Source organism: Aspergillus puulaauensis, chromosome 8 (assembly GCF_016861865.1).
Source record: "Aspergillus puulaauensis MK2 DNA, chromosome 8, nearly complete sequence".
Taxonomy (NCBI): Eukaryota; Fungi; Ascomycota; class Eurotiomycetes; order Eurotiales; family Aspergillaceae; genus Aspergillus; species Aspergillus puulaauensis.
In genome coordinates, this window is record NC_054864.1 from 1,774,185 (window position 1) to 1,800,620 (window position 26,436).

The 26,436-nt window shown below is 48.2% G+C and overlaps 13 protein-coding genes across 13 annotated transcripts; 7 read left to right on the plus strand and 6 right to left on the minus strand.

Annotated features, from left to right (window-relative positions):
• Positions 1–203: 203 nt before the first annotated feature.
• Positions 204–1,220, minus strand: APUU_80651A (transporter YIP1; the record flags this gene model as incomplete). Its single annotated transcript, XM_041696955.1, has 2 exons — positions 204–800; positions 870–1,220. 2 exons carry the CDS (start codon positions 1,218–1,220, stop codon positions 204–206), a joined length of 948 nt encoding a protein of 315 aa, XP_041562534.1.
• Positions 1,221–1,567: 347 nt separating this feature from the next.
• On the minus strand, positions 1,568–3,345 carry sam50 (SAM complex subunit SAM50; the record flags this gene model as incomplete). Its single annotated transcript, XM_041696956.1, has 4 exons — positions 1,568–2,781; positions 2,840–3,026; positions 3,117–3,233; positions 3,313–3,345. The coding sequence occupies 4 exons, from the start codon at positions 3,343–3,345 to the stop codon at positions 1,568–1,570; spliced, it is 1,551 nt and encodes a 516-aa protein (XP_041562535.1).
• Positions 3,346–3,680: 335 nt separating this feature from the next.
• On the plus strand, positions 3,681–4,642 carry UBC6 (ubiquitin-conjugating enzyme E2; the record flags this gene model as incomplete). The annotated part of the gene is made up of 3 exons (XM_041696958.1): positions 3,681–3,707; positions 3,766–3,845; positions 3,916–4,642. 3 exons carry the CDS (start codon positions 3,681–3,683, stop codon positions 4,640–4,642), a joined length of 834 nt encoding a protein of 277 aa, XP_041562536.1.
• Positions 4,643–5,195: 553 nt separating this feature from the next.
• CYC3 (holocytochrome c synthase CYC3) lies at positions 5,196–6,326 on the plus strand (the record flags this gene model as incomplete). Its single annotated transcript, XM_041696959.1, has 3 exons — positions 5,196–5,273; positions 5,326–5,975; positions 6,077–6,326. 3 exons carry the CDS (start codon positions 5,196–5,198, stop codon positions 6,324–6,326), a joined length of 978 nt encoding a protein of 325 aa, XP_041562537.1.
• Positions 6,327–7,113: 787 nt separating this feature from the next.
• APUU_80655A (ABC1 kinase family protein) lies at positions 7,114–9,112 on the minus strand (the record flags this gene model as incomplete). The annotated part of the gene is made up of 2 exons (XM_041696960.1): positions 7,114–8,514; positions 8,573–9,112. 2 exons carry the CDS (start codon positions 9,110–9,112, stop codon positions 7,114–7,116), a joined length of 1,941 nt encoding a protein of 646 aa, XP_041562538.1.
• A 594-nt stretch (positions 9,113–9,706) lies between these two features.
• Positions 9,707–11,028, plus strand: APUU_80656S (uncharacterized protein; the record flags this gene model as incomplete). The annotated part of the gene is made up of 2 exons (XM_041696961.1): positions 9,707–10,033; positions 10,084–11,028. 2 exons carry the CDS (start codon positions 9,707–9,709, stop codon positions 11,026–11,028), a joined length of 1,272 nt encoding a protein of 423 aa, XP_041562539.1.
• A 166-nt stretch (positions 11,029–11,194) lies between these two features.
• On the minus strand, positions 11,195–13,482 carry APUU_80657A (putative GTP binding protein; the record flags this gene model as incomplete). Its single annotated transcript, XM_041696962.1, has 6 exons — positions 11,195–11,278; positions 11,352–12,550; positions 12,602–12,736; positions 12,785–12,904; positions 12,953–13,087; positions 13,140–13,482. 6 exons carry the CDS (start codon positions 13,480–13,482, stop codon positions 11,195–11,197), a joined length of 2,016 nt encoding a protein of 671 aa, XP_041562540.1.
• Positions 13,483–14,242: 760 nt separating this feature from the next.
• Positions 14,243–14,665, plus strand: APUU_80658S (dolichol-phosphate mannosyltransferase subunit 3; the record flags this gene model as incomplete). Its single annotated transcript, XM_041696963.1, has 3 exons — positions 14,243–14,290; positions 14,347–14,415; positions 14,504–14,665. The coding sequence occupies 3 exons, from the start codon at positions 14,243–14,245 to the stop codon at positions 14,663–14,665; spliced, it is 279 nt and encodes a 92-aa protein (XP_041562541.1).
• Positions 14,666–15,166: 501 nt separating this feature from the next.
• On the minus strand, positions 15,167–16,128 carry HPT1 (xanthine phosphoribosyltransferase; the record flags this gene model as incomplete). The annotated part of the gene is made up of 5 exons (XM_041696964.1): positions 15,167–15,215; positions 15,279–15,391; positions 15,456–15,768; positions 15,835–15,941; positions 16,096–16,128. The coding sequence occupies 5 exons, from the start codon at positions 16,126–16,128 to the stop codon at positions 15,167–15,169; spliced, it is 615 nt and encodes a 204-aa protein (XP_041562542.1).
• A 539-nt stretch (positions 16,129–16,667) lies between these two features.
• Positions 16,668–18,285, minus strand: APUU_80660A (putative C4-dicarboxylate transporter/malic acid transport protein; the record flags this gene model as incomplete). Its single annotated transcript, XM_041696965.1, has 4 exons — positions 16,668–17,019; positions 17,074–17,484; positions 17,546–17,861; positions 17,922–18,285. 4 exons carry the CDS (start codon positions 18,283–18,285, stop codon positions 16,668–16,670), a joined length of 1,443 nt encoding a protein of 480 aa, XP_041562543.1.
• Positions 18,286–19,352: 1,067 nt separating this feature from the next.
• On the plus strand, positions 19,353–20,567 carry APUU_80661S (SDR family oxidoreductase; the record flags this gene model as incomplete). Its single annotated transcript, XM_041696966.1, has 6 exons — positions 19,353–19,396; positions 19,467–19,691; positions 19,748–19,755; positions 19,812–19,963; positions 20,050–20,144; positions 20,198–20,567. 6 exons carry the CDS (start codon positions 19,353–19,355, stop codon positions 20,565–20,567), a joined length of 894 nt encoding a protein of 297 aa, XP_041562544.1.
• Positions 20,568–21,216: 649 nt separating this feature from the next.
• TCA9 (succinate--CoA ligase (GDP-forming) subunit beta) lies at positions 21,217–23,015 on the plus strand (the record flags this gene model as incomplete). Its single annotated transcript, XM_041696967.1, has 8 exons — positions 21,217–21,270; positions 21,352–21,435; positions 21,509–21,581; positions 21,642–21,741; positions 21,804–22,349; positions 22,417–22,463; positions 22,517–22,809; positions 22,881–23,015. The coding sequence occupies 8 exons, from the start codon at positions 21,217–21,219 to the stop codon at positions 23,013–23,015; spliced, it is 1,332 nt and encodes a 443-aa protein (XP_041562545.1).
• A 691-nt stretch (positions 23,016–23,706) lies between these two features.
• Positions 23,707–25,285, plus strand: APUU_80663S (F-box domain protein; the record flags this gene model as incomplete). The annotated part of the gene is made up of 2 exons (XM_041696969.1): positions 23,707–24,320; positions 24,406–25,285. 2 exons carry the CDS (start codon positions 23,707–23,709, stop codon positions 25,283–25,285), a joined length of 1,494 nt encoding a protein of 497 aa, XP_041562546.1.
• Positions 25,286–26,436: the final 1,151 nt, after the last annotated feature.

Sequence of the window (26,436 nt, forward strand, 5' to 3'; positions counted from 1 at the left end):
TGCGTGAGCTCGTAATATTCATACATCAGTTATCAAAAAGGCCCAAGCCTCTCACTCGTGGGTCTAGGACCGACACATCCCTACACTGGGTACATATGTAAGAGTTAGAGACAAACTGCGATTCTTTTCATGCACTCAACCCCGCTGGCTTCAAATGAAGGATATGCGGCCGAGAGAGCTAGACAGATAGAAAGTTGAAACAATTAAGCCGCACTAGTTTTTGCCGCAAGCGTCCCACTCCCCCTCGACGAAAATATCCCCATGATGCCAAATACCACATAAAACAGCGCCAACGGATAAGCCACCAACCCTCTCATTCCACTCATTCTCGCCACGGCGCAAAACATCCCAGACGAAGAATATGTGCACCACCCCACAGCCGCCGTCGTAAGCAGGTACCCAAACATCGTGTCCATCGGTACGAGGATTCCCAAAAGACTTGTCAGCACAAGCGGCAGAAAACAGTAGCCCAGGACACTTGCGGAACGTGGGAAAGTCAGCGTAGCAGAGAAGTGTCCGGAGGAGCCGGGTTTGGCGTGTGGATCGTAGTTCGAGGATGGGTCTGCGGCATTTGGCGCCTGAGATGGTGAGGTGGGGTCAACGGGGGACATGAGGCTAAGGATGAGGTGAAGGGCGACGGTGCCGAAGACAGCAACGCCGTAAATATATCCATAGAACACCTTGCCTGAAAGAAGTAGGAAGGTACCGTATAGGACGATATAGAGCAGGGCGCCATAGAGATCGCTGTCGTCCATGAGGTGCTGGTCAATACGAGCAAAAGGGTTAAGAACCGTCAATGTCTATATACTCAGAAAAACGAAATCGATTAGCTCATAATATTCCACATGTAAAGGAAATACGGCAGTTACCTTGGTACGGATGTGCGCGAAATTAACCCCCAACTCCTCTAACAACGGAGGTTCGCCATCATAACCCTCAGTCCCGAATGCAGCAAGCCACCCTGTACGTAAACCGCCCTGTTCACCCATTCTTCCGCTGACACCAGCGGTTGGTGACCCGAAACCGCCATACCCTCCCCCGACCCCTCCAACGGGGTATCCTTGAGCTGCTGGGTTTGGCGGTGCGCCAAATCCCCCATATGATGCTTGAGACGGCGTTGTATGGCCTGATACAGATGAATAGGTAGAAGGGTAGAATTGGAGGTTTTGTGCCGAAGATTGAGCTCCATAGGCCTGTTGTTGTGGATAATACTGCGCCATGGCGGTTGGAATTTGTGCCGGGATCAGGTTAAATATCGCTCGCAGAGTAAAGAGCTGCTAAAAAAAACTGATTCCGCCAATGACCTGCAGTTATGCAAGTGTCTCAGGAATATATGTAAAATGAGGGTTTGTGGTTGATGTTGTACAGAACACCTGTTGGCGGTGAAAGGAAGACTATCTATGGGCTTAGTCATCATCATGTTAGGAACATGAGATTTGGGAATCTTGTGCTGCTCATGTATATATAATTATACATATATATATATATATATATTAAACCAACGCTGAATAATGGTAAACATACAGAAAGAATTCTATTCTTCAAAATGCGCAACGACAGACATGCTTTACAAAAAATTAATACCGATCCCAAGTTGCAACCCCTTCCTGCCTTCCTCGCCTTTCCGTAGCACTAGTGGGAGAGAGACGTTGAGCTCAAACCTGGCGGCTGGGTGTGCATAGACGAGCCCGACACCGGCTGCGATGCTCGGCAAACCGTTACCAAGTTCAGAGATAGTGGATGACATAGCGTCTTTGACTTCCGTGCCAGAAGTAGGTGAAGTCTTCTGTGCTGTTCGCAGAGGCAGTAATCGCCCGCCGTTCACAAACGCCTGTAATCGGAAAGGTTTCTCGGCGCCCACTCGTGGAAGTGGGAGGAGAAGATTCGCACTGCCAGCTGCATACACATCACCTCCAACAGCATCTGCACCATCGTGAGGCCCGAGGCCCGAGAGACGGAAGCCTCGAACGTCTGTAGGGCCACCTAGCTGGAAGCGGTCATTAAGGCGAGAAAGACGCGGTCGCGAGTCGGAGTCAAGCCCAAGTGGATAAAGAAGACCAGCACGGATGCCCGTAGTAAAGCTTATCCCGCTATCTCCCTTGATTCCCGGAATAGGGATTGGGATAGCGCTTTGCGTTTCGATCTCAGATTTCCAGAACGCAACGTCACCTTTCATTGGTCCCCAACCAGCCAGCTCATTGAACGTCCTTGCGTAGTAGCCTCGAGAAGGGAGAAATGGGTTGTCTCGACGATCTGCTGTCCAACTATGGAAAAGGCTACTTTTCACGCTATCGCCTGCGTCGGCTCGAACCGTGGGAGACGCATTTTCCGCAAGGCCAGTGACCTGTCTCCAAAAGCCATTGTAGCCAAGCTCATGGCGCTGGCCGGACCTGCTCAGCCACCGAAGCTTACCCCAGCCACCCTTCAACACTTCTTCGTGGCTCGCCCAGGACTTTTGTGTTGCGCTCGCGATTCCGCCAACTTCCAGGCGAAAGTCTGGGCCGCTAAGAATGGGCGTATCAAACGCGGCTTGGTAGGCAGATCGCGTCCTCGTGCCCAACGACGCATTGAAGTTCAAATTCTCAGCACCTCCGAACACATTACGCCATAAGAGATTGCCGTATGCTGAGCCTTCCGCATTTCCCAGATCGGTTCCGGTTTTGAGTAGGACACGAGACTTCTCCTTAACGGAATAGTATGCGTTGATATTTGTCGGGCCCGCTTGTCCATCAATCGGCGGTGTTTGGTCTAGATACACGGAGATTGGCTGATGAAAGACATCTAGTTCGTCATAATTAGAGATATCGCTAGAAATGCGGGCCGGATCGAAAACACCAACCGAATCTACTAAGCTTATCCGCACGTGCTGATATTTCCCGTAGAGCTTCTGACAGGGTAAGAGGTTGTTTCTGGTTCGCACTTAGCAATGGATTGAAAATTTGCTCCAGAAAGCCTCTGCGCGTATGCTTTGCGTTCAAGACCTGGACCGACGATATTGTGCAGGGCAAGGTAGAGTTTTGGTCGATCTAGGTCATAGCTAGTGTCAGTATGGGATGATACTTTGCTGAGAACAAACCCCGCAGCATGAGCAAAGATCAAAAGAGGTGTTAACCTACCAGTTCCCCAAGGCGATCTTGCGCTTTCTGGTAAATTGAATGAAGACGTTCATTCACGGCCTGCTGCTGCTCCTCTAGCACCTTGGGGTCAGCAGGTCGCTGAAGACTCTCGAAAATCTAGAAACCAAGCCAGAGCCCAGCAGTTAGAAACAGATAACTGAAAAGCAATGTGCGCTGGCAGTGGGGTATGGCATACGTCTCCATCTTCAGCAGAAAGTGGGGTGGACATTGCGATGATAGCAATGGCCAACAGAAGACCAGGAGTGACTCTCAAGTTCTCTTCTCCAGAGGTGCCCGGAGCCGCCGAAGAAGCAATACCTAATTCAGGAGGTCACGTGGCGGTATCTGCTTCACCTTTCAACTTTCAGTCCATCAGTGTCATGGTTTTTAACAACGACACGTAATTCTTTCGCATCGTTAACTGGATCTTGTTCTGTTCTTGCTTGTACTGTTGATCGCTCTTTCTCTTTGAACCGCTATCCTCCCCCATTGCGTCTTTCGTTCCGCGCAACCCGCTTATACGCCGCACCGTTGTCACAAATAAGCAGTTTAACTTCGGGTACGATGGCCACAAAAGCAGCTTACAAACGAGTGAGTCAAATTGTAACTTAATTTCCTGCAGTTGGGTGCTTGACTGACTCTCGGTTAGCTCACACGGGAGTACCAAAACATCCAAAAGAACCCACCACCTTTCATTATTGCGCACCCATCAGAATCCAACATCCTTGAGTGAGCCAGGCCTACATCCAACGAGAGTATTTTATTTTTTTTAGAAATCGATTAACTGGGCATTATTCAGGTGGCATTACATTATCACTGGGCCTCACGGAACGCCGTACGAAAATGGTCAGTACTGGGGTACTTTGATGTTTCCTCCCGAATACCCATTTGCTCCTCCTGCTATCCGCATGCACACCCCAAGTGGTCGATTTCAACCATCATCCCGGCTTTGCCTAAGCATAAGCGATTTCCATCCAAAATCATTCAATCCGGCCTGGGAAGTTTCGACCATTCTCATCGGACTCCTCTCCTTCATGACCAGCGAGGAAATGACCACAGGAAGTGTAAGTGCGTCAGAAGCAGAAAGACGGGTTCTTTCTGCACGGTCTAGATGGTGGAACTCTACAGGCGGGGGCACCCATATCAGCTCTACACCCGGGGTGACACCCACTTCTAGGGGCATCAATAATGTAAAAGCGGGCGATGGGGGTTTGAAGTTCCGTGCGGAATGGCCAGAACTGGACCAGGAAAACTGGAAATGGTTGAAAGAGAATCGCATTGATACTGCGACTGGGCAATTAAGACCTGACCCGAATACTGGATCGAGCAAATGCTCTCCAGAAACGAGTGCGCTCCGCAGACGTCCCAACGGTAGTGGCCCCGGCCTCGGGGTTGTAATGGATGGTGGCAATGCTGCACGAGAGGTCGGCCAAACTTGGATTCAACGCAACAAAGTCTGGGTCGGCCTCGCGGTCTTGTTTGGATATGCCCTTATCTCAAGACTTGTTCAAGATGTTCAGGGTTGAACATTAACTTTTGCTATCAATTCTTCATTCTTGTTCTTATACTTTGGAAGCTGTACTTTTGCAGTATTCCATCATTTACCCCTTTTTTGCTCAGCGCACTTTGTTATGTTTCCTGACTTTGGCTTTATACCGTTGGTGTGGATTTTATCGGTCTGTATTTAGGTCAGGAAGGCGTACGAAGAAGGAACGGCGTTTTTGCCTCTCGAGATAATTAACTGACTCGGACAATATTTCACACTTGCCGCAAGCCGTAGCTAAGAAGCAGTCTGCGCTTATAATAAGGTAGAATGCTGCTGGGGAAGAGTATAAATCGACTAATCGGAGGCGCCGGTATTTGAATTACGGTTAGTATAGCTGTTGTTATCGGATGGGTAACTTACGGCGGGAACCTCCGGTTATTAGATCATCGCTCGTCCAAAAGTTTTGAAGCCTCATATTTTTCTTTTTGGCCTCTCATCCGCAATTTCGATCACAAATCTTTCCTCGCCAAGCGATAACCATCCTTTATCCACTGCAGCGCATCAGGTATCTGATATTATTGTTTCCATTTATCATGGGTTGGTTTTGGGCCGATTCGCAGCCGCAACCATTGGCGCGCACTTACCCAGCATCATCTGATGCATCGCCCCCGGTAAGTAGGAAAATGACCCAAAAAAACTTCAAGATTCTAACTACAGATATAGCCAGGGTGCCCCATGCATGCGCCTGACTTGTCCTCTACGCCTCCAACTGCCGTTCCTGAAACTTCGAGCGCCTGTCCGGTCCGACCCTCAGATTCGCCCTTTTTCGTTGCCCCAAAGTCTACATCCTCCCCTCGACCGCCTCCTGCAACAGAGACAAGGCAGTCGACGCTGTCAAAACTTAACCCTCTAAACTATATGTTTGCGTCACTCTCTCAAGAGCGCGCCCCAAACCAGACTGTGGACTTAGGCGTGGATCGCGAGGTCTCTTCCATACCTAGAGGAGACTCGGACGGCAACTGGGAGTACCCCTCCCCACAGCAGATGTACAATGCGATGTTGCGAAAAGGCCATACAGACACACCTCAGGATGCCGTGGAAGCTATGGTTGCGGTCCACAACTTTTTGAATGAAGGCGCCTGGGATGAAATTGTGGATTGGGAACGCATCTTTTCTAGAGGGTTGGCAAATGGATGGGAGAAGTGTCGAAGAGGAGAGGAAAATATCCCCTTGGAGCTGGCTAAGGAAGAGTACTACGGAACTGCAAATTCAACTCCACCTCGTCTTGTGAAGTTCCAGGGTCGGCCACAAGAGCTCACACCGAAAGCGCAGATTCTTCAGGCTCTGGGCCGGCTGTATCCTGCAAAGTATGGGTTAGTTCTCACCATATTTGAGTTCAGTTCAATTCACACCCTTGTACCCATACTGCACTGCACATTTTTAACAGCTTCCGTTAACCTATCTTACTACATAGGACACCGCCTCCATTTGACCGGCATGACTGGTACGTGATGCGCGAAACACCGCTAGGCCCTAGAGAAGTCCGCTATGTGATCGATTACTACTCAGGTCCTCCAGAACCGACGGGAGAGCCTGTATTCTACCTTGATATTCGCCCAGCATTGGATTCGCCCACCGCCGCTGTTGAACGACTAATGAGATGGGGCGGAGACATTTGGTGGCGCGCCAGTGGAGGCGTTGTTCGAAACAACAACGCGAACTAATTCATGGTATGTTGCACTGGTTGCGAATCTAGGATAATGACTTGGTTGCGTTCAAGATTTTTGCTGGATGCCGGCGGGTCATCGAACTATACGTACTTACATTAGACCTGCTGGGCTGCTTTCAAGTCCGTATCTACATCGTCGCGTTTCATTATTGGTTTAATTTACCCCCGCGATGTGTTAATATCTGGTGATAATATTCCGGTGTACTGGGAGTCGAGGTTCTTCGCACTTGGGTATCGGGGATGTTTCTTTTCGTCACCCGACCTCATCGGTGTATTTTACTTATATCTGATCTTTCGTGTTTGTATATAATAGATGTATTTTATCGGTATCCATGAATGTTTATTGCGTTCGCGCAGAATAATAACGGCATATGCTGGCTTATAGGACCGTTGGACAGGGGGTGGGTTCCATATGCATTGCCTCCACGAAGTTCATCATGATGTGGATCAAGTAAACATCCGCCATGCACGCAATATATATTAACAGTGATAATGAGTAATATACAAAAGCCCGGACTTCCGATTCTGAAACTCCGACATGGTATATAGACAAGGTGATATCTGAAAATCGGGCCACTCCTCCCAACCAGGTCTAGATATTAGGGGACAGTTGGTCGTACTTCACACACTGCTCTACACTCCCAATGCTGGCCCTCAATAGCCCCCGGGCTTCTAACCCGACCCAGACACGAAGCATCGAGGTATCACCTGATCGGACTGTTTTCAAGAACGTGGCATTGGAGCCGAGTTTCCGCAAAATGGGGAGGGCACTGAAAAGTGAGTCAGTAAGCGAGTGGGAGGCATTCGAACAGTAAAAAGGCGAGGATAGTCGGTTCTTGCCTCTTAAAGAGATCGAGGTTTGGATCCATGCTCCGGCCTATACCCTCAAGAAGGAGGATGGAGATGACAACATTCACAAAATCGCCTTCGAGACGAACGTGGTGGCGCCGGACCATGGATAACACCTCGCTCAGGACGTCACCAATTTTGATATTTCCTAGCGCAAATGTTCGTGACTTGACCCCAAGAACAAGGTGTTGCATTCTTAAGGCAAAAATGTCGGGATCGATGACTTCCTCTGGTTGGCGACACCGCTCAACCATGAGTTCTCCTGCGCGGTGGCCGTCGAACTCAGCAACAGCTCGGAAGAGAGCTAGGAAGTTGGAACGGTTCGTGTCGTTCAGTTGAGTTACTAAACCTGTGTCAATGAAGATGAGTTGCGGTCGGTAGCCCTCCACGTTAAGATCATTCAGAGCCTGTTCCCATTCCTGCGGCTCATTCACATGTGGTCGCAATCGCGCAAGCACGGCGTCTGCCACATCAACCTCCTTCCTTGTTGGCGCTTCGGACGCACGTGTTTGTTTGCGAAGAGATAGATCAAGCTCACTAGGCTGATAGAAACGGACCATGATATTCCCTGGATGTAAATCCGCATGCACGAAGTTGTCAATTAAGAGCATATGAAGAAATGCGTCCAGACCTTCATTTGCAATTTCGTGCTGGTAAACACCTCCTCCCATTTCTAGGAAAGTTGACAAGGGTATGCCTTGGGCAAACTCCTCCACAAGGACCTCACGGGTGCTGTAGTCCAAATATGGGTATGGGAACCAAGCTGTAGTACGAGACCTAAACTTCTCTCGGAAAATCTTTAGATTCGTGGCCTCGATCCTGAGATCGAGTTGTAGCTTCATCATTTCCCCAAATTGAGTGACCTCGTCAGGGAAAGATAGCCAGTGCATAGTTGGAATTGCATTGATCAAAGAGGCAAAGAAAGACATGATCCGCAGATCCCTGCGAATTAGGCGCTCGACGCGCGGATGCAGAACCTTAACCGCAACGTATGATGACGGAACGCGCTGGGGGGAGCTCTTTACCAAGACGTCGACATTCCTTTTCAGCTTGCCCCCTAAGTCCTGAGGCGCGGAGGTAAGCTCATTATCCGCAAGATTTGCAAGGCTCGGTTTGAGTTTTGCCTTGTAAACCTGTGCGATAGCGCCCACTCCAAGAGGTTTCTCGTTGAATTCCTCAAAGATGTCTTCGAAGGGCATCCCGTGGAAGGCTTTCTGGATCGTCTGCTTAGTCTCATGCAACGAATGGGCTGGGGCATTTGAGTGCAGTGATGACATAGTGCTGCACATTTGCGGGGGGAAAATATCAGTACGTGAGGCGGCCCATTGACCAAGCTAGAGAAATGTCAGTTAAATGCAATTTTCTCATGGTGTACAGGTAGATTGGACCTGCCTTAATGAAAGCAGGCCCTGCGCGTTCCATTGCCTTCACGAGGAAGCTATACCACCACAGTGTACCTGTTCGGACCCCGTCGTGGTTTTTTATGCGCCTCCCAAGCCATATCGTAGGTGCCGCAAGGATGACTGGTAGGAAAATAACGACTAGGTGAACAAAACGGAGACCAGTAGCTATCGTGTCGTACGCGTAATATGCCCAATAAGCTAGTACAGGGCCGCCAATCCCTATACGCCCTTCTGTTCGTTCAAGGATATCGTCTCTGATCTCCTGGCGTGATGCCTCTAACATCAGCTTTTCTCCGGTTTTATTGTCCTCATCCGTCTCTGCCAGTTCCACAAAGGCACCGGGAGCAAGCGCTGCAATGAGCATAGTCCCAAATCTTGGGACTCCCTTCTGACGACATCGAGCCAAACATTCCGGGGGTGACGGGCGTGTGAAGCGACGGCTCGGCGGCGGCGGAGGGAGGCGTGCGAAGAGTTGTGGAGTTCTACCACAAGTCGAACAAAAACGGCGAAACTGGAGGGGTATCCTCATGTTCTTACACACCAGGCAGTAAGGGCCATGGAGAGGGTAGAACAAGAAGCCAATTCAGGTTGGTACGCTGTGGAGGATTGCGGATCGGAGTTGGTCTCGGAAGTGGGAAGAGACAGCGAGCGACGGCGATCCTCCGCTCGCATGTGTTAGCGACGTCATCATCAAGGCTACTTTTCCTCCCAGGTTGTCATTCCTCACGGTAAAGGCCTTCCAAACCTTAAGCAGTTCAATGCTAATCCTTATCCCTTATCCAGATCATTCACTGTGCTCCCGAGCTCTCGGTGAATGTTTCTTCCCAGCCATCTGAAAGAACCGCGCCCGCAGCGTCGCTCGTGGACAAATCCGGTAAGCTGCGCATTCCACCTGCACTCGAGCGATTTGACTGCAGCGATGGAGCTACATATAAACATTTTCCAGGCTATTACATCTAAAACATCTGCAAGCGGAAACAAGTAGAGCATTTTCATCAGCTGTTTTATGCTCCCGCCTCCCATTATGACATGTTAAATAAAGTCATGCGCTCTGCAAACACAGTGCGCACACTTGAATCTCCTGTTATAAAGTTTCCCCGGTGAGCTGAGCGGATGATACATAATGGGTCGCTTCCGCGATGTTGAATCAGATGTTGAAACAAACATGGTCACCGACCGTTCACAGTGTCAATCTTGGACTGGTTTGGTTTTTTGGTGTGCTGTAAGCTATAGCTGCGTGCTAGTAATCTTTGTCCGTGTCTGTTTCCCCGACTTCTCGCTTCTGAGTCTTGGAATGCTTCCGCTGTTTGTCCATGGAAGCTCCCCTGCTCTCTTCTACGCCTTTTCACAGAGCCCAAGACACTTCAGTAAACCGAAGAACATCGAAATTGCTGCACTGGTACCATTTCACCACCACCGTCGGACGGAAATCCTGGACTGCTACTTGCGGGTGAGCACCTAATCCCCCGTTTGTAGAACAAATTGCTGATCTAACTCAAGAGAAACCTTGCTTCCAACGGAGGGTTCCTTGACCGAGTGGTTTTTATGCCACAGACAAACCACACCGGGAGCCTTGGATGGCTCTCATCTATCGTTGATGGAATCTCGTCCTATTCGGTATTGGAAAGCAGCGACCCCTTTGTCGAAACAGTTGTTGGAGACGGGAACACAATGTTCGTTTGGATCGATGGTGACATCGTATTCCTAGAAAACCATACCGTCCCGACGATGGTCCAAACAAAATTGAATCATCCTGACTCGCTGATTGTTTCGGCCAACGTGGTCAACGACGGGGCTCTTAAGTATCTCCATAATCGTCAACCAGTTGCTCTCCCATATCGTCCTGAGCTACAGCCTGTGCGATCCGTTGACCACGACAGCTGGCGTGCTTCAACCTTGCCCCGCTGGAGAGGGCCTGCAAATTTTCGGACCCCTAAAGGATTTTCACCTCCATCCGAAGGCCATCGCTGGCTTCCTTCTGATGACGAAATGTTTAATCATACCCCGATTGGCATGTCTATCTACTCGGAAAATGGCCCAGACATGGGAGACTGGATCGTTAAAGCTCAGCAACATTATTCTTTTCTACACCATCTTGATTTGGGCGATCTATATCGTTACAAATTTCCTCTTTGGACTAACCCGACGGATTCTATCAGCACAAACTTTTTCTGTTTTATGAGCAGCGACGCTAATCCTGTTCTTTCGTTTATGTACAATGGTGGCATGCGGGAAACGGGCTTGAAGACACCTAGAAATGAGGGTCGTGTAGCGCAAGATATCATAATCGATGGAAAGGGTCTAGCCGCTCACTACGGGCCTGATCGTGGTTCAGAGAGCCTTGACGATACAGATGTGCTCTGGAGATATCGGTCATATGCTCTAGAGAGGGTCTGCCCGCAGACAACCAGACATCCTACTATAGATATAACAGTAAATAAATAAATGGCCTACTGGGCCAAACCCCGCCTTTTACCTAAGCCAAAGTGTGCAACTCTCAAGGAGTCCTCTCGTTGCCAGTCCAATCTCAAGCCAGAAATTTGTGTGTATGAGCATATTTTCAGTTGAAAAGACATAATCCCAGCTAGGGAGTAGCCTGGAGAGCCAGTCATTAATCCCGTTTGAGATACTTCGAGACATATTGGCTTATTAAATCCTGGACCCTGGAGTTCCAAGACCCGTCAACAGTGTCGGGCTGCAGAAGGGCGAACAATTAGTTTTCCGTAGTTGAGCACAATGAGTCACGCAGTAAAATTAAACCAGCGTACCTTATTCTTTAGTAACTCTTGCACGAGAACGACAATGTTGTCCCGGTCTTTGCGCCATTGGTATTTACCCGCCTCCTTATCTGAAGCGGGCTCTTCAACACTCAGAGTCTGTTCAATCAATGAGAACCCGTCAATTTTTTGCAGGCCATTTATAACTGCTTCAGCACCGGTCTTGGTAGACGCCAAAAGTGCAAGAGCAAACCACCCCTCGCTCCGGACAACAGGCCATTGGGTCTGCGTTATCATAGCACCAAGCGGGGATGCTATGCCCTCATGATGGGTAAATAGACGGTCGAGAAGGGAATCAACAGAGAAGTCGCTCTGTTCACCAGCCTTATATTTGGGAATGATTGTGCGACAAAGGGATGCTGTTATGCGTCCGATTTCAGTCAATATAGGGGTCGAGTCGGATCTTTCGAATAGTGCAAGGAGTAACGACAAGTACGTTCGTTCACCGTCATTTTCATTCACTCCTGCAGAGGTTGTAGCGGGCTGCAGTAACCGACTGATATTCTCCATGGAATAGTTGACCAACAGTCGGGCGAGGCTAGTTGCTGCGAGTTGAACCTGGGGGGCAGTTTCGTAGTTCCAGAGTCGCGCGATAGCTGGTATAATCCCAGCCTCGCCTATAGAGATCTTGTTGTCACCAGCAATTGCCAGGTTCTTGAGGAAGCCGAGTGCCGAGTGCAGAGTTGCCCCTCCAGCGTTGCTGTTGAGAACAGCTATCAGTTCTTCGTGGATTTGCAGCTCCTTAACCATTGTCACACATATATCGTCGGATCGAGCCAGATTACCGAGCATAATGCAGGCGCATATTTGGAGTTGGTCTTCTGAGCTGCTCAACCACGATTTGAGCGTTTGTGACAAGGGGTCATCTAAGTGGTACATCTCCGCAAAAAGCGGCGACGCTGATAATTCTGCTAACGCCTGGTTGATTTTCAGTTGTGACTGTATGAGAGCCTTCGCATCGTCACTTGAGGTTGGGGTGTTGAAAAACAGTGATTTTTTGAGTACTGATACTATGTCGGGAACTATGCGTTTTGATATGCAGATGTCCTGGAATCTATTGTTGTTTAAATATGTCGCCATGCAGTTTGCGAGACAACAATATTGGGATAGAGCTTGTTCGGACTCATTTTTCAGTGCAGACGCTACCAGAAGTGAGATAGTTCCATCCGGGGAGTTAGCGATGCCTTGGTCTAAGAATTATACCGTTAGCGAGCAATAAAACATGGTAGGAGTATACGTACCTTGTTCACCCACTAGCTCTAAAAGCTCGTAAACATAGTCAAGCAAAGTGTCATTTCCCTGGAACGCATCATCTTTGACTAACTTCAAAAGAATATACACTATCTTGTTTGCCGCCAACTGGGCCTGAGCGGGCTCTAGATTTAGTCAGTCATGACAATACATCTGGGACAAGGGGCATATACCAAAGTCGACACATAAGTTATATATAACAGGTATCACGACTTTTATGAGTTCCGGCCGCTGTAATTGCCGTAAGATGGCAAATGTATAATTGTCCTTCACCACAGTAGCTCGATTCTCATCTAGAGATGGTAAGTTACATGTATTCTTCGGGTAAATCCAGTCATTACCTGTGTCAGCGCATGAGTTTCCAATCAGCCTTAGACAATGGAGAATAAGGCTGCTTTCGATGGTTTCTTTCGAAGCTATAAGCTCAAGGAAAAAGTTCAAAATGCCCGTTTGGCCATACACAGGACGAAGAGAAGCTAAGAGCCAGTGAGAAATGTAAGCTGGTATGAATTGAAAAGCTATACTGACGGTTCCTGCTCCCATTTGCCAGAGCTTCGGTGGCTTGTGTCAAGTACTCGGATTGGCCATGCCAGAGCTTCAATAAAACTCCCGGCACATCCTTGAAGTTTGCCGTGCCGCTGTCCAGCTCTGCTTCTTTCAACGTATCTTCCACAGAATGCAGAAGAGTTCCTTGCTCATGTAATGACAACACTGCCATGTCGGGTGGTTCTGTTGCCGGAGGTAATTGTGCCGATTCTAGGAATATTTCGGGGAGCGAGGGACACAGCACCCCTTCTATATCCTGGGCCCGAGAGTCTCGGACCTCATACAACGGGCTTTGGTTTGCGACTTCATGGTTATTGCTGTTCATTTTCCCACTTGCACTATCCTGAGGAGTACAAAAAAAAAAGAAACTGATCCGCAAGCTATCGGTGGTATAGTGGACTAGCTACCCGTCAGTCGCCTTGCAAGGGGTAAGATGCCGGTTCTAGTAGGATCGATCTATAAAATCGGCGTGTCTGTTTGCGCCCTGTTCTATAGAGTGTCGTAGGATGATATAGGCCCTAAAGAGCGACAAAGGATGCTGATAATAGAGGGATGAGAAACCGAGAAGCTTCAAAGCACGATAGTTAGATGGGGCCATTGTAGCCTGAGGCGACAAACAGGCCGATTTTTAGCGCCCGTAAAGCTGTACGGTTAATGTATAAGTAAGTGTATTAAATCCATGAGGATTATCTAATAATTTTTAGTGCAATAGTAGGCTAGGTATTGTAATAGAAATAGAGGCTCATTATCATATGTTTTTTTTTTTTTTTTTTTTTTTTTTTTTGAGCTTAATTGGAGTTATTTTAGTATATCGCATTGAGAGCAGCTTCATAAGCGCCATGGCGTGGAGAGCACTTTGAGGTAATTTATATTACACGGTCCATACAGTCACCTCCGCGGTCAATGGACTGTTTGTCCACTTCAATTTGAGGACCTCCTCAATTCCCCAGTCCCTCATTTAAATATAACTTGCATTCCCAGACACCACTACAAATTTTGGCGCAATTTCCCCTCGCCGTCATTAATCCGGTGTACAAATCCACGCAATCCGTTTAATAGCCACCAAAGCAGCAACGGCCCTCACAATGACGCGCGCCCAGCAGACGCTCTCTGTGCTCCTGCTTGTATCCTCTGTACGTTATACCGGCTCATCCCCTTTCTTCCAAACGACAGCTAACCAAAGTCCTAGCTCTACCTATCTCTTTATCTCGGTCTCGTTCCGCTTAACGAGACTGTCCAGCAAGAAATCATCCCCGTCGTACGTCCACCTTTTCTTCCACTCCACCAACCCTTCTCCATCCCAGAACTCCAGCTAACATATATCCTGCTCTGCGTCTTTCATTTAGCTCCCTTTCTATGCTCTAATATCTTTCGGATGCTACCTTCTCGGCCGCCTGGGTCTAGCCATCTTCACTTTCCACGATGTGCCCGAGGCACACGAGGAGCTGCAAGGTGAAATTGAACAGGCTAAAGCTGAACTGCGCCGCGTGAACGTTGACGTCGATTAAATCCACGAAATTTACGCTGCCTTATAATCTTTAATTGATTCGCAACTTTGGTGGTGATTTGGGAAGAGAGACGGGAAAGGGGATTTGGTGATTTTGTAAAATATAATACAATGGCACGGGAGTTTGTTTTTAAGGGATGGTTTTGTTCTGTAAATGCCATTGGATTCGTACGCCGTTCCTCTCGAGAAATTGGCTAGCGAATTTCGTTTTATGGCTTGCGTCATTGTGCCTACGGCGCGGGGCTCATAGAACTTCAAGGAGCAAGAACAAAGAGCAAAAAATGTCTATTTAAGTAGGCAAATCGTCGATTAGGGTTGCTTTTATCTATCAAATATCATCAAAACATCTTCGTAAAATAACGTGCTGTATCGTCAAACTCTCGAAGCCAAGATAGAAGCACTCGCGGGCTAAGTCAGGACCCCATGCGTCGGTGGTAGGAATTGCGCATTTGGAGGTAGAAGGGAGCGCTGTAGAAAATAAGGCCTGATAGTGGGGTGCAGCTTAAACAAGAGGGTTTGCCTTAGCTAGCGCATCGTGCTCCTCAATATCCCTTATGAGAAGACTAGTTAGTATTTCGAACCTATAGACATAGCGAAAGAAACGGATATCGTACTTAGCTTCCCAAGGATAGCAGATCCAAACATCTTCAGTTGTGACGGCGGCATGGTACCGGCCAGACTCCATCATGTCTGTGGGCAGCTGTCCCTTCTTTGACTTGTCCTTGTTCTATTAACGTTGTGAGCCTCGCAATTCCTCGTATGATTTCTTCGCATGCGGGGGAAACACATACGTGTAGCACAAACACGAAAAAGTTCGTCTTCTCGCCTTCCCGCCCAAGTTGCTTCTGCGCAATCTCAACATCCTTCTGCAGTTCGCGGACAGCGTATTCCAGAGTCGTCCGCGTGTCATCAACCTCATCGACAATGAGAATGTTCTTCCCAATTAGGTTGGCCATTTCTAGAGAGCTCATATCCAACCATTGTGTTCGGGTAACCTTTGTACCAGGGACCTCTTCCGGGTCGCCGCGGCCTAGATCCTCGTAAAGTGAAAGCCCGATAGCCTGGATCGGGATGTTCGGTTCGCCAGAGCGCTTGAGGAACGAGCTAGTGAAAAGAACAGGCGCCGGTCAGACTACTCCTGTCGTCTAGGTTGAATTTCGTTCGACGTACCGGAGAATGCGAGCAGGAACATAGCCACCACCACCAATAGCAATCATCAAGTTTGGGTGGAACGCATTGAGGATCTGGTCAGCAGAAGATTGACATAGCTTGTGGACCTACAAGAAGACCTAATGTGTTAGACGACAGTTTAAAGCTGTTCGGCGTGGGTAGATCAGGGCCCCGCAGACATTTGCAGTTTAACCCGGCAAGCACGAATTGTGGCTTGCAGAGCAACACATCATAAGTCTCATGCAACCCCAATGCACATACCTGGTTGTACGTGACATAGACCTTTTGCAGCATCTTGGGCGATAAGCGTCCTCCGGATATCACGATAAGAACAAAGGATAGATCAAAGTTGTGCACTGAACTGATCTGGGTTATGAGTACTCGCGGGCAGCAGAGTAAAGTAGACTTGGAGGGAAAATTCGCAATAACAGGACAAGCAAAAGGCAGCGCACGAGAAGGAAGAGAAAAGAAAGACAAGGGGGGGGGGGAAAGGAAAAAGAAAAAAGAAGAAAAAAACTAGCTATCGCGCCCCAGATCAGGATCCATGTGGTAGCGGCATCATGGATATGGATTGGACCGTTCCAAACTTGCAGTGGGGTCTGCGAGCCCTGGCATCGGAGTATGCCGATTCCTGCCGTCACTCTGTATACGACGTACTGTACAACCCGTGCCTCGGGGTATAGGTATACAACGTCATCTTAGTCTGTTTTATTTTTGAATCTATTTTCTCTATATTTTCGGGAGTTATATGCAAAATTCAAGACGGGAAAGAGGCCTAATTAAAGGCGCAAGTTTTGTGCGTCATAACGCAGGAAGTAACTAAAGGCAGCCTCCTACACAGGAGTAGTATCTTCACCGAGCGCGCCTGGCTTCATCTCTTTGATTTCAAACCCACCTTCGTCTTTGTCTTCTCCCTTTTGCGGCCAAAGGATATGTCGGAGGATGATAGCGCGGACCATCATATAAACAACAAAGGCATACATCAGCAAGAGAGGAATGACCATGGCGCAACCGATGATCAAAATTGGCTTGCAGGAAAACGCATTGCCAATGGCGAATGTTGATGTTATCAAAGCAGTATTCGGGAAAACAAACGAAAACCATGCCATTGTGAAGACCATTCGACCAGGACCTATGGCCGATAAGTGCGCAAAGCTAGCGATGAAGAAAAAAAACAGTGCTAGGCTTAAAGATGTTAGCCCTGATCCTGTAACAGGTCGTATTGTTATAAGCACGTACCCCCATAGCCATAGGGAGGCAAAGTTCACAATGATCTTCATGACATTCGCTGCCAAAATCCCATCGCCCATGAAATCGTCCGGAAAAGACCTGCTAGCCTGAGCAGCCATATTTACAATACCAGCAACTGTGAAAGCACTCGGACCTACAGAAACAAACATTCCAGGTCGAATATTTTCTTTCGGTAGTTTTTGAGACATCAATCGGTATATGAATGCCGAATAAACCATCAGCGAGACTAGGAATCCCACTCCTTGGATTGTTGTGCCTCCAACAATTATCGGCAATGCTCGAGAGGGCTCCAACTTGGCACTCAAAAGTCCGGCATGGGGTCCAATTATCAACATAGGATAGGCTGGAAAAATCCAGATTGGCGTCATTTGCGCTATAGTAAACGTCTGCGTAGACCATCTACATATCTATAGTTAGCCTTAAATCTGTTCACCTAGAATAACTTCACCACATGACCCACAAGAGAAGATAAATTCCGGCCGACGAAATAACGGCCAAGGCAGAATCGACCCAAAACAAAACATGAACGACGTTTGTGAGCCATGGTCCTGTATTATCCGTTCCATATTGCGAAACATTAATCAGAATGGTCCCAAACGAAACTACCGATGCAGGAACAAACAATGACTCTGTGGGATGCAAAAGAGATACTTTGAAAGTATACGGAAACAAGTAAAACCGAGTAAGGAGTACACCCCAGATTGCAATATAGAATACGATATTTGCGAGGAAAAAGATGATGCCAATTGTGTCCAAACCCCGAAATCTGTAAGGGACTATCTTGCTGTCAGCAACTGAATATCTATAATGGGACGGCATATTCCGGGTAGATGTACTGCTATATATGACATTGGCAATCCCGCCTGTGGCCATCGTCAGAGTGAAAAATGCCCAGGTGAAGTGCCGTATCCGTCTTTTCCAGTCGAGCTTGCCACCAGTGGGTTCAGGTATATACCCGGATGGGGTCTTGTCGGCTTCATTGTATGTCCGGCATACAGGAGGATGTGTAGATTCGAGAGCTGAGGAGTGTGCCTCCCGCACACGGGAGCCTGTTGGCTGAAGTGATACACCCTCCCGATCGTTGACCGAGAGTGTTTTCGACAAGATTTTCTCTGTATCCTCAACAGTTGGGGTACGATAGCCATCCGCAACGGGGTGTCTCAGATGCCTCGGAGGTTGTGGGAGATCGAGACGCATCATAATATGATTTGGTAGCAGGCTGATGATTTGGGTTGTGCGCCTCTTCAAGCATTGTCCTTCTATTGTTCGTGGTTCAAAGGTGGCTGCCTGGTCCCTCGTCTCTCATGAGAACCATGTAGTGGAAGGAACAAGTAAGGCTGGCACTGAGTCGGTTTTCCTAGTCAGAGACAGGGGTGGGGCTTCGGTAGTGAAAGGTCTCAATGACTCTTAACGACAGTACGCAGCTAGATACACCCCCACCAGGCTGGGGTCCGCTAGAATCGGGGCCTGCAAATCAAACATCAAACGCTCCAAAATTGTATGGGGACCGGTTTCGGACGACCGGTACCTAGATAGATGGATACTGCGGAGTTGGAATCACTATTCCGTCAATCTAAGAGGGTTGGCTTTAGCGCCTTTGTAAAAGGCATGCGTGGTTATGGGCTGCCATAAGGCGTGGAAGTGGAGGAGAGGGGCCGGTGCCTTGATAATCGCAGGTACAAAATGACGACAGGCGAGATGGTTGATCTGCACGGGTGTGCCGCACGTTCATACTAGCCACCCAAGGGGAGAGTGTGTTTGTAGATACACCACGTGTTCAATTTTTTCGCCGTCATGTCGATACCCACCTAGACGACTGGTATATACATAGTAGAACAAGCGATTTTCATCCACTGTCTTTGCGCGGTATGGTTTAGGTCTCTATCTGTTCAAGGTTCTATGTGCCTAGGTACTAGTAGGATGTACAGAGAGCACCATCCCCTGAGTTGGCAGTATGCTTTGTTTTTCTTTCTCCCTTCTTTTTTTTTAGCAGGAAGAATCTTGTAGTAAAAATAATAAATAAAATACCATGAATATACCATGAATATACCACCACCACTTATTATCTTACTACCTAGGCATCTGTTTAAGGCGGCACTGCGCACCTACTAAAACAGGGACAGGAGGCGCTTGTGTCCAGCAGATTGACCATGCGCTCAGCACTATTATACCGAGGCTCAAGTTTATCAGCAACAAAATAGTATCTGCTAAACTCAACAGTCGGCCCTGTTCTCAGATAACATCAATCAACTTCAGGTCTAACTATAATGTCGGCCAACGACGACAAGCGGAAATCAGTGCTAATCACAGGGTAAGTAGCCGGTGACCTTTATGGGTCACTCCAGTTGACTGTCACTAAACCTTGTCTACTTTGAACACAGCTGCGCCCCTGGGGGAATAGGGAATGCTCTTTGTCGCGAGTTCCAAAAACACGGCTTGCGCGTATTTGCAACAGCTCGAGATGCAAAATCGCTGGATGATCTGGCAACTTTAGGGATCGAAACGTTGAGTTTGACTGTGGATGATGAAGAGAGCGTCCAGCTGTGCTTTTTAGAAATTGAAAAGAGATTAGGTGATAAAGGGCTAGACTATCTAGTGAATAATGCGTATGTTGATGTCCATCCTATTGAGGGAGAACCATGTGGTGCTAATTCTCTCTTAGAGGTCGCAGTGTGTTTCCCAACATGAACTGTGGGCGGTGGTATATGTTGCTCACAGGATAATAGATTATACGGTCCCTGCCACAGAGGTCAATCTCTCTGACGTGCGCGCCACGTTCGAGGTCAACTTCTTCTCTGTTGTTTACATCTGCAAAACGTTTGTCCCGTTACTCGTGCAGGCAAAGGGTACTATAATACAAATCGGGTCAGTCGCCGGGGTGAGTACAAAACCGCCCTACTACTAAAGTTATCAAATAATGCAGTTGAATGAACAGACTGAATTTATCGTTTCTGCTTCATCTAGGTTATTCCCTATGTGTTTGGATCAATATACAATGCATCAAAGGCCGCTTTACATTCCTACAGCGACACCTTAAGAGTTGAGCTAGCTCCGTTCGGGTGAGCAAAAATACCTTTTGCTTCGGACGTGTCGACTAACGATAAGCTGTCAGTGTGAATGTCACTACTGTCGTTACTGGTGGTGTTGAATCGCGTATTGCACGCGTAAAGCGAACCCTGGCGCCCAACTCCATCTATGCTCCAATTGAAGATCAATATACGCGTCGCGTTTCCCACAGTCAAGATGGCGCGATGTCTCATACTGCCTATGCCCAGAGTGTCGTCACACAGGTTCTATACGGAGCTGCGCCGTGGCGTTGGATTTGGCCCTGGGCACGAGGACGAAAGAGTTGGATTTGGGAGGGGAACAAGAGCTGGTTGATCTGGTTCCTGATGGGTGGATGGGCTTGGACAGGTCTCACACATGCCGCAATGATGAGGATGTTTGGTTTGAGCACGTTGAAGAAGGCTCTCAAAAACTAGCCATTATATATAGCGTTAGTTCCAGGCATCATGGATCTCGACACGTCGCTCTGGATGGGGTTGAATTTGTTTGGAGGCATTCGGAAATAATCAAGGGTCATTCCACCAACGACCCCAAGATTTAGCAATTTCTCAAACTCCCTAGATGTCATATCAAATTGTACCTAATAATCGAACATGGATGCGCGCCACGGCCCCGTTTAAAGTATTTGCCGTTGCCTATACCGCAGGAAAAGCATTATCGCATGAACGTGTTTTTGCGGGAGCAAGTTCCATCACGCTCATAACTTATTCACTGTCAGGTAAGAGCGCACCAAGTCGCCAGCGTCGTCGAAACGTCGAATCTCTTTGGCCTTCAATGGCCGGTAAGTCTCTGGTTATCCTGATGAAGTTCGGAGATATTCGCGTCGGGAAGTGATACGGCGGCCCGTAGCAACCAGTTTAGTCATCCCGAAGAAAACTAAGTTAACTAACGAGACAATATCATCCCGAAGCGCATCCGCTCAAAAGCAAGCTGTTACCCGTCAACTACAACCAAGCTTTCCTTATTGCTGACAGTCGGAGGTCATTCTTTGCTCTCAATTACACCTTCGCATCCTATAAATCTCTCCTCTCATTTTCTTTACCTTTTTTATTCTCTCCTTCCACCATGTTCAAGCTTGCCCGCGGCCGGCCAGTTGCTGCGGCTCTCAGAGCTGCGACGGTAGGATCCCTGAACGGCGGCCCCATCATTCATTGCCTTTCATATGAGAACGCGATCTAATTGACGTGCAATCGATTTCAGGGTTCGCCTATGCAATCCCGCTTGGCTCAGCAACAAAGAAACCTTTCCATTCACGAATACCTTTCCGCCAACTTGCTCAAATCAGTACGTGGATAGTCCGCCCAGCGCGCTTGTTCAACTATCTTCAATACTCAACTGACCGTATTATTTAAAATAGTATGGTGTGGGTGTGCCAAAGGGTGAAGTTGCTCGCTCTGCTGAGGAGGCCGAGAAAGTTGCCAAGTCACTCGGTATATATCACACCCTCCGTCAACGCCTTGACGCGCTTTACTGAGATGCGACCCCTGCAGGTAATGATGATATGGTCATCAAGGCTCAGGTCCTTGCCGGTGGTCGTGGAAAGGGCCACTTTGACAACGGTCTCAAGGGTGGTGTTCGCGTGATTTACTCGTGAGTCTATTCCTGCTACCCCAGCTCTGTCTTCCCAGCTCATCGCCGTGTCCCATCTACAGTCCTACTGAAGCCAGAATGTTTGCTGGCCAGATGATCGGACAGAAACTCATTACCAAGCAAACCGGTGCCGCCGGTCGTCTTTGCAACTCTGTTTTCATTGTTGAACGCAAGTTTGCTCGTCGTGAATTTTACCTTGCTGTCCTCATGGACCGCCAGTCCCAGGCACCCGTCATTGTCGCCTCGTCTCAGGGTGGCATGGACATTGAGGCCGTTGCTAAGGAGAACCCCGAGGCGATCATCACGACTGCTATCGATATCAATGTTGGCGTGACGGATGCCATCGCAACCAAGATCGCAAACGAGCTCGGCTTCTCCGAACAATGTGTCGATGATGCTCGGAAGACCATTCAGAGCCTCTACAAGGCTTTTATGGAGACCGATGCCACTCAGATTGAAATCAACCCGCTGTCCGAAACTTCCGATCACCAAGTTCTGGCCATGGACGCCAAGTTGGGCTTCGATGAAAACGCCGAGTTTCGCCAGAAGGAAATTTTCTCGTGGAGAGACACCACGCAGGAGGACGCTGACGAGGTCAAGGCTGCAGAGTATGTCTGCTTGATTATTTTGCTCGTATACATGATCGAAGGGTAGACACACTAATTCGCGGCATAGGCATGGTCTAAACTTCATTAAGCTTGATGGAGATATTGGATGCTTGGGTGCGTTCTGACGGGAGATTCGTTTGTCCCGACGATGCTAACTATGTGTACAGTCAACGGTGCTGGTCTCGCTATGGCTACCATGGATATTATCAAGCTGAACGGCGGCAGCCCCGCCAACTTCCTTGACGTTGGTGGTGGTGCCACCCCGGCTGCCATCAAGTCTGCTTTCGAGCTCATAACCAGCGATCCCAAGGTGTCGGCTATCTTCGTCAACATCTTTGGCGGTATTGTCCGCTGCGATGCCATCGCCCAGGGCTTGATCAATGTTGTGCAGGAAATGGGCCTGCGCACTCCTATCGTTGCCCGGTTGCAAGGCACCAACATGGAGCAAGCTCACAAGCTGGTATGTTGACAACAGCTGCATGCATAATTGCAAGCTTAAGGAAAACTCTGGCTGACGTGAATTCCTGGCAGATCAACGAATCTGGCCTCAAGATCTTTTCCATCGAGGACCTTCAGAATGCTGCGGAGAAATCCGTTCAGTTCTCCAAGGTTGTTAAGATGGCCCGCGAAATCGACGTGGGCGTTGAATTCACTCTCGGTATCTAAGCTCCGCTGGAATCCCTTTTAAACCTCCTATGCCTCCTTCGTTTCTTTTTTTCTCTGGTGAACCGGGTGTTACGCAGAAATTGATTGGAAAGGGATGAGCCGAGGCAGGACGGTATGTTGTATTTGCCTAGACGTGACGCTAACGGAGTCCTGCTGCCCATAGATTAATGGGTCCAGTTACACCGGAACAATGGGCAGAGGAGATTTAATGGAGAGTTGAGCTTGTTTGAGCCAAGGATAAGGAGAATCTGTAATAGAGAGCATTGAGATTTTGTATATCGTTCTTTTCCTTGGTTACCATTTCCTATTGTCAATGTATTCCATTGTTATTTTCTCCGTCATAAATTTCTCTAGCATTAAATAAAATTATGATACTTTGTCGATGTATATATATAAAGCCCAAATTTGGTTTGTTCTGCTGGCCTTTCCGCGGGAACTTACCGTATTTCTCCGTCGAATCGGCCGAGGTCTAATCTCATTCTCTTCCACTTCCAATTTCCCACACACTTCTAATCGACTCATCGAGGCTTCCATCCACCCAGCCATATCTGCCGAAAGGGGCGTTAGCGACATGTATTCAACGCAATAATTTCGTTCCTCTCTACCATTCTGTGATGATGATTCGACACAATCACCATACAACAGTCTGGGTTGTTCATCGTATCTTTCTCCAACCCCCACAAAAAAGATCATGGATCTTGATGTACCCGGGTTTATCGCTCATTTCAAGCAGCTAGATGCATCAGCTCGACGCACAGCATACCACCAGATAATAGACCAATTGGGCCCTTATGAATGGCGGGATGTGAAAACACGCATTAACGAAAGATCTTTTCAGAAAGATATCCTCGGCGCACTGCCTCTGGAAATCGCCGTGCAAATCATTAAATACCTCAGCCTAAGCGACGCACACCTTCTCCGGAGAGTCTCAAGAAGATGGTATCATGTGCTGTCTTCGAAGTCAGCCTGCAGTATCCTCCTCCGCCTGTACATGGGGGGGTCATTTATAAGTCTCGGTGGTGACTTCAAATCTACTCTGGTCCATTACTCAAGGCGGAGGCGTCGCCTGGTGAATGGCAATCCGCTTGCGGAGTTTCGAATAAATCTACCGTTTGCGACAGGTCAGGAGATATTAAGTCTTGATTACTCGGATGGGCGATATGCCTGGTTAACTGATGGTGATACCACAATCGTGGTCTATAGCCTATGCACCCAGAAAGCACAGCGTTTTTGCACAATGAATCGCGAAAGATTAGAGAAACTCCGAATATCGGAGTTTATTGTGGCCGCTCTTAGTACTCGTGGGTTAGTTGGCACACATTTGTCCCCCATTTCTACCTTATTGTTGAGCCACAAACGGCGCGCAGGAATAACGGCTGATATGTGGCAGCTATTGCCATGCTTGGGAACTCCAAACAGAGGGCACGCACACTGTTCGACTCCCCAATACGAATATATCTCTTTTTGTCATAGGCGGCTTTAGAGTTGCTATTTGCTTCAAGAATCTCTGCCTAGAGAGCGGGGAGGGTAACGCGGTTATACATTATGACCTGCACTCGGGAAGAACGCATACCCTTCAGCATATTCAAGATCAAGCATTTGTGGGGCTGAGCTCTTCCCCTGAACTCTTGACGACAATTTCTCTTGGGCAACAATGCGATAGTGAGGGCATATCGCAATGCCCCCCTCGTCTGCATGTTGTGAATTATAAACTGCATCAAAATGGGGATGCCTCACCAACACGCTCCTATACTTTGGAGTTGGGCCTCCCACAATGCTGTCAATGGTTAGATGTCGGGGTAGAATATGACTTGCAGGGTGACTGTAAAAACAGCATGGCAATCCTCTATGCGCGGCCCGCATTAAGAACCTCTGCTCACGAGCACATTTTGCCTATCACTTACCACCCCAAAACCGAGAATATTTGTGTACACACACTATTAGCACATCAAATAGCTCGCCCCTTGTGCATTACGACTGTTGACAAGGACATTCTCTACTGGATTAGAAACGACGATGGCAAAAGAAACATCTGGATCTCTAATCCAAACTCTGAGACACCTCTCTATGCTTCCCGCAACATGAACCTTGGTCTGCCGCGGGATCCCTCCTATGGGGCTTCACTCTTTAATGATACTTATCGTATATTGACAGGCAATTCCAGGTTTGTATCGATGATCGATGCCACAGGTACGCGAGTATGGTCCTTTGAGGATTCAAGACAGCCAGGAAGTATACCAATACCGTCACTATCTAGTCAGGAGGATTAATGTGATTTCCTCCGCACTGTTGTTGGTGGGCGCACGCAGCACATTTACTAATTGCTACTCTGGTTGGATGAGACCAACTTCAGGAAAGAGACCCTTCTGAGTAGTTAAATATTAATGAAAATAAATACATACTCTGTTAAAAAGGAATAATCCATGAATAAACCAGGAAAATACAGAATAGTATATATTACATACATGCTGATGCAGAACCCTTCAAGTACATTTTAGTACTCAATCATCCAAGTCAGTGCAATGCTGCCCTCTTTCCTCTGTGATAGAGGCTTGAAAGTTAAATAAATACTGGTATGTGTGCTACGTTACGCTGTTTCTCCCACTGTTCCTGATTTTTGCTGTTATACATCATATATATTCTCAGATTACAACCATCAGCCATCATAAATATCTTTCCGTGGAAGAAGATAACCTGTTCTATTCAGGCTAGCAGTAAACCAGCCTGACCTTTGCACCCCCATGTCCATGGGATGCAGAAGGTATTAACTTTCGACAACTAGCAGGCTTCTGCAAATCCGATATTTATAATAACTTTTTAGCCTGCGGCCGTTTACTAATTCTGCACGATTGGGACATTGATTTTCCAAAGTTCCTCTTCGTTGCAGACCTTTTATCGCATTATTCCCGGCTCCAGGGCGAGCCACGCAGACCACACAATCACGAACTTGCGCTCGAAGGAAACGCATCCAGGCGGGCCTGCGATCCGGATATTGGCGCGACTGTACGAGACGTTTCTGCAAAAGGATAAGGAGCGCACAGGAAGCGCATCTCATTGGTGAAACAGTTGAAAGACCGGAACCCTTTTAAAGTCAGACGCCAATTGATTATTTGAACTCGCCATGACTCGGGAAGCGGAGACACTACTTGGGTGTTGATCAGCGCCTGCTTGGCCCAGACACTCCTGGTGATTATCAGCTCTGTTGACGGAGAACTTCTCCTCACGTTCGCTGCCTTTTTCGTCAATAGATTCTCCCGTTTGTTCTCCTCTTCCTCACTTCCCCATTAACTTCTCCTCATCTTGACCTCCCTCTCAGCAGCTTTCGGACCGAGAAAAAAAAATAAAATTTCGCCGTCCTGTCCTAGGTTCCCTTCCCCCGCCTGCGGCGTGCGGCCGTCGTCGCCCATTACCCCCTGTTCCG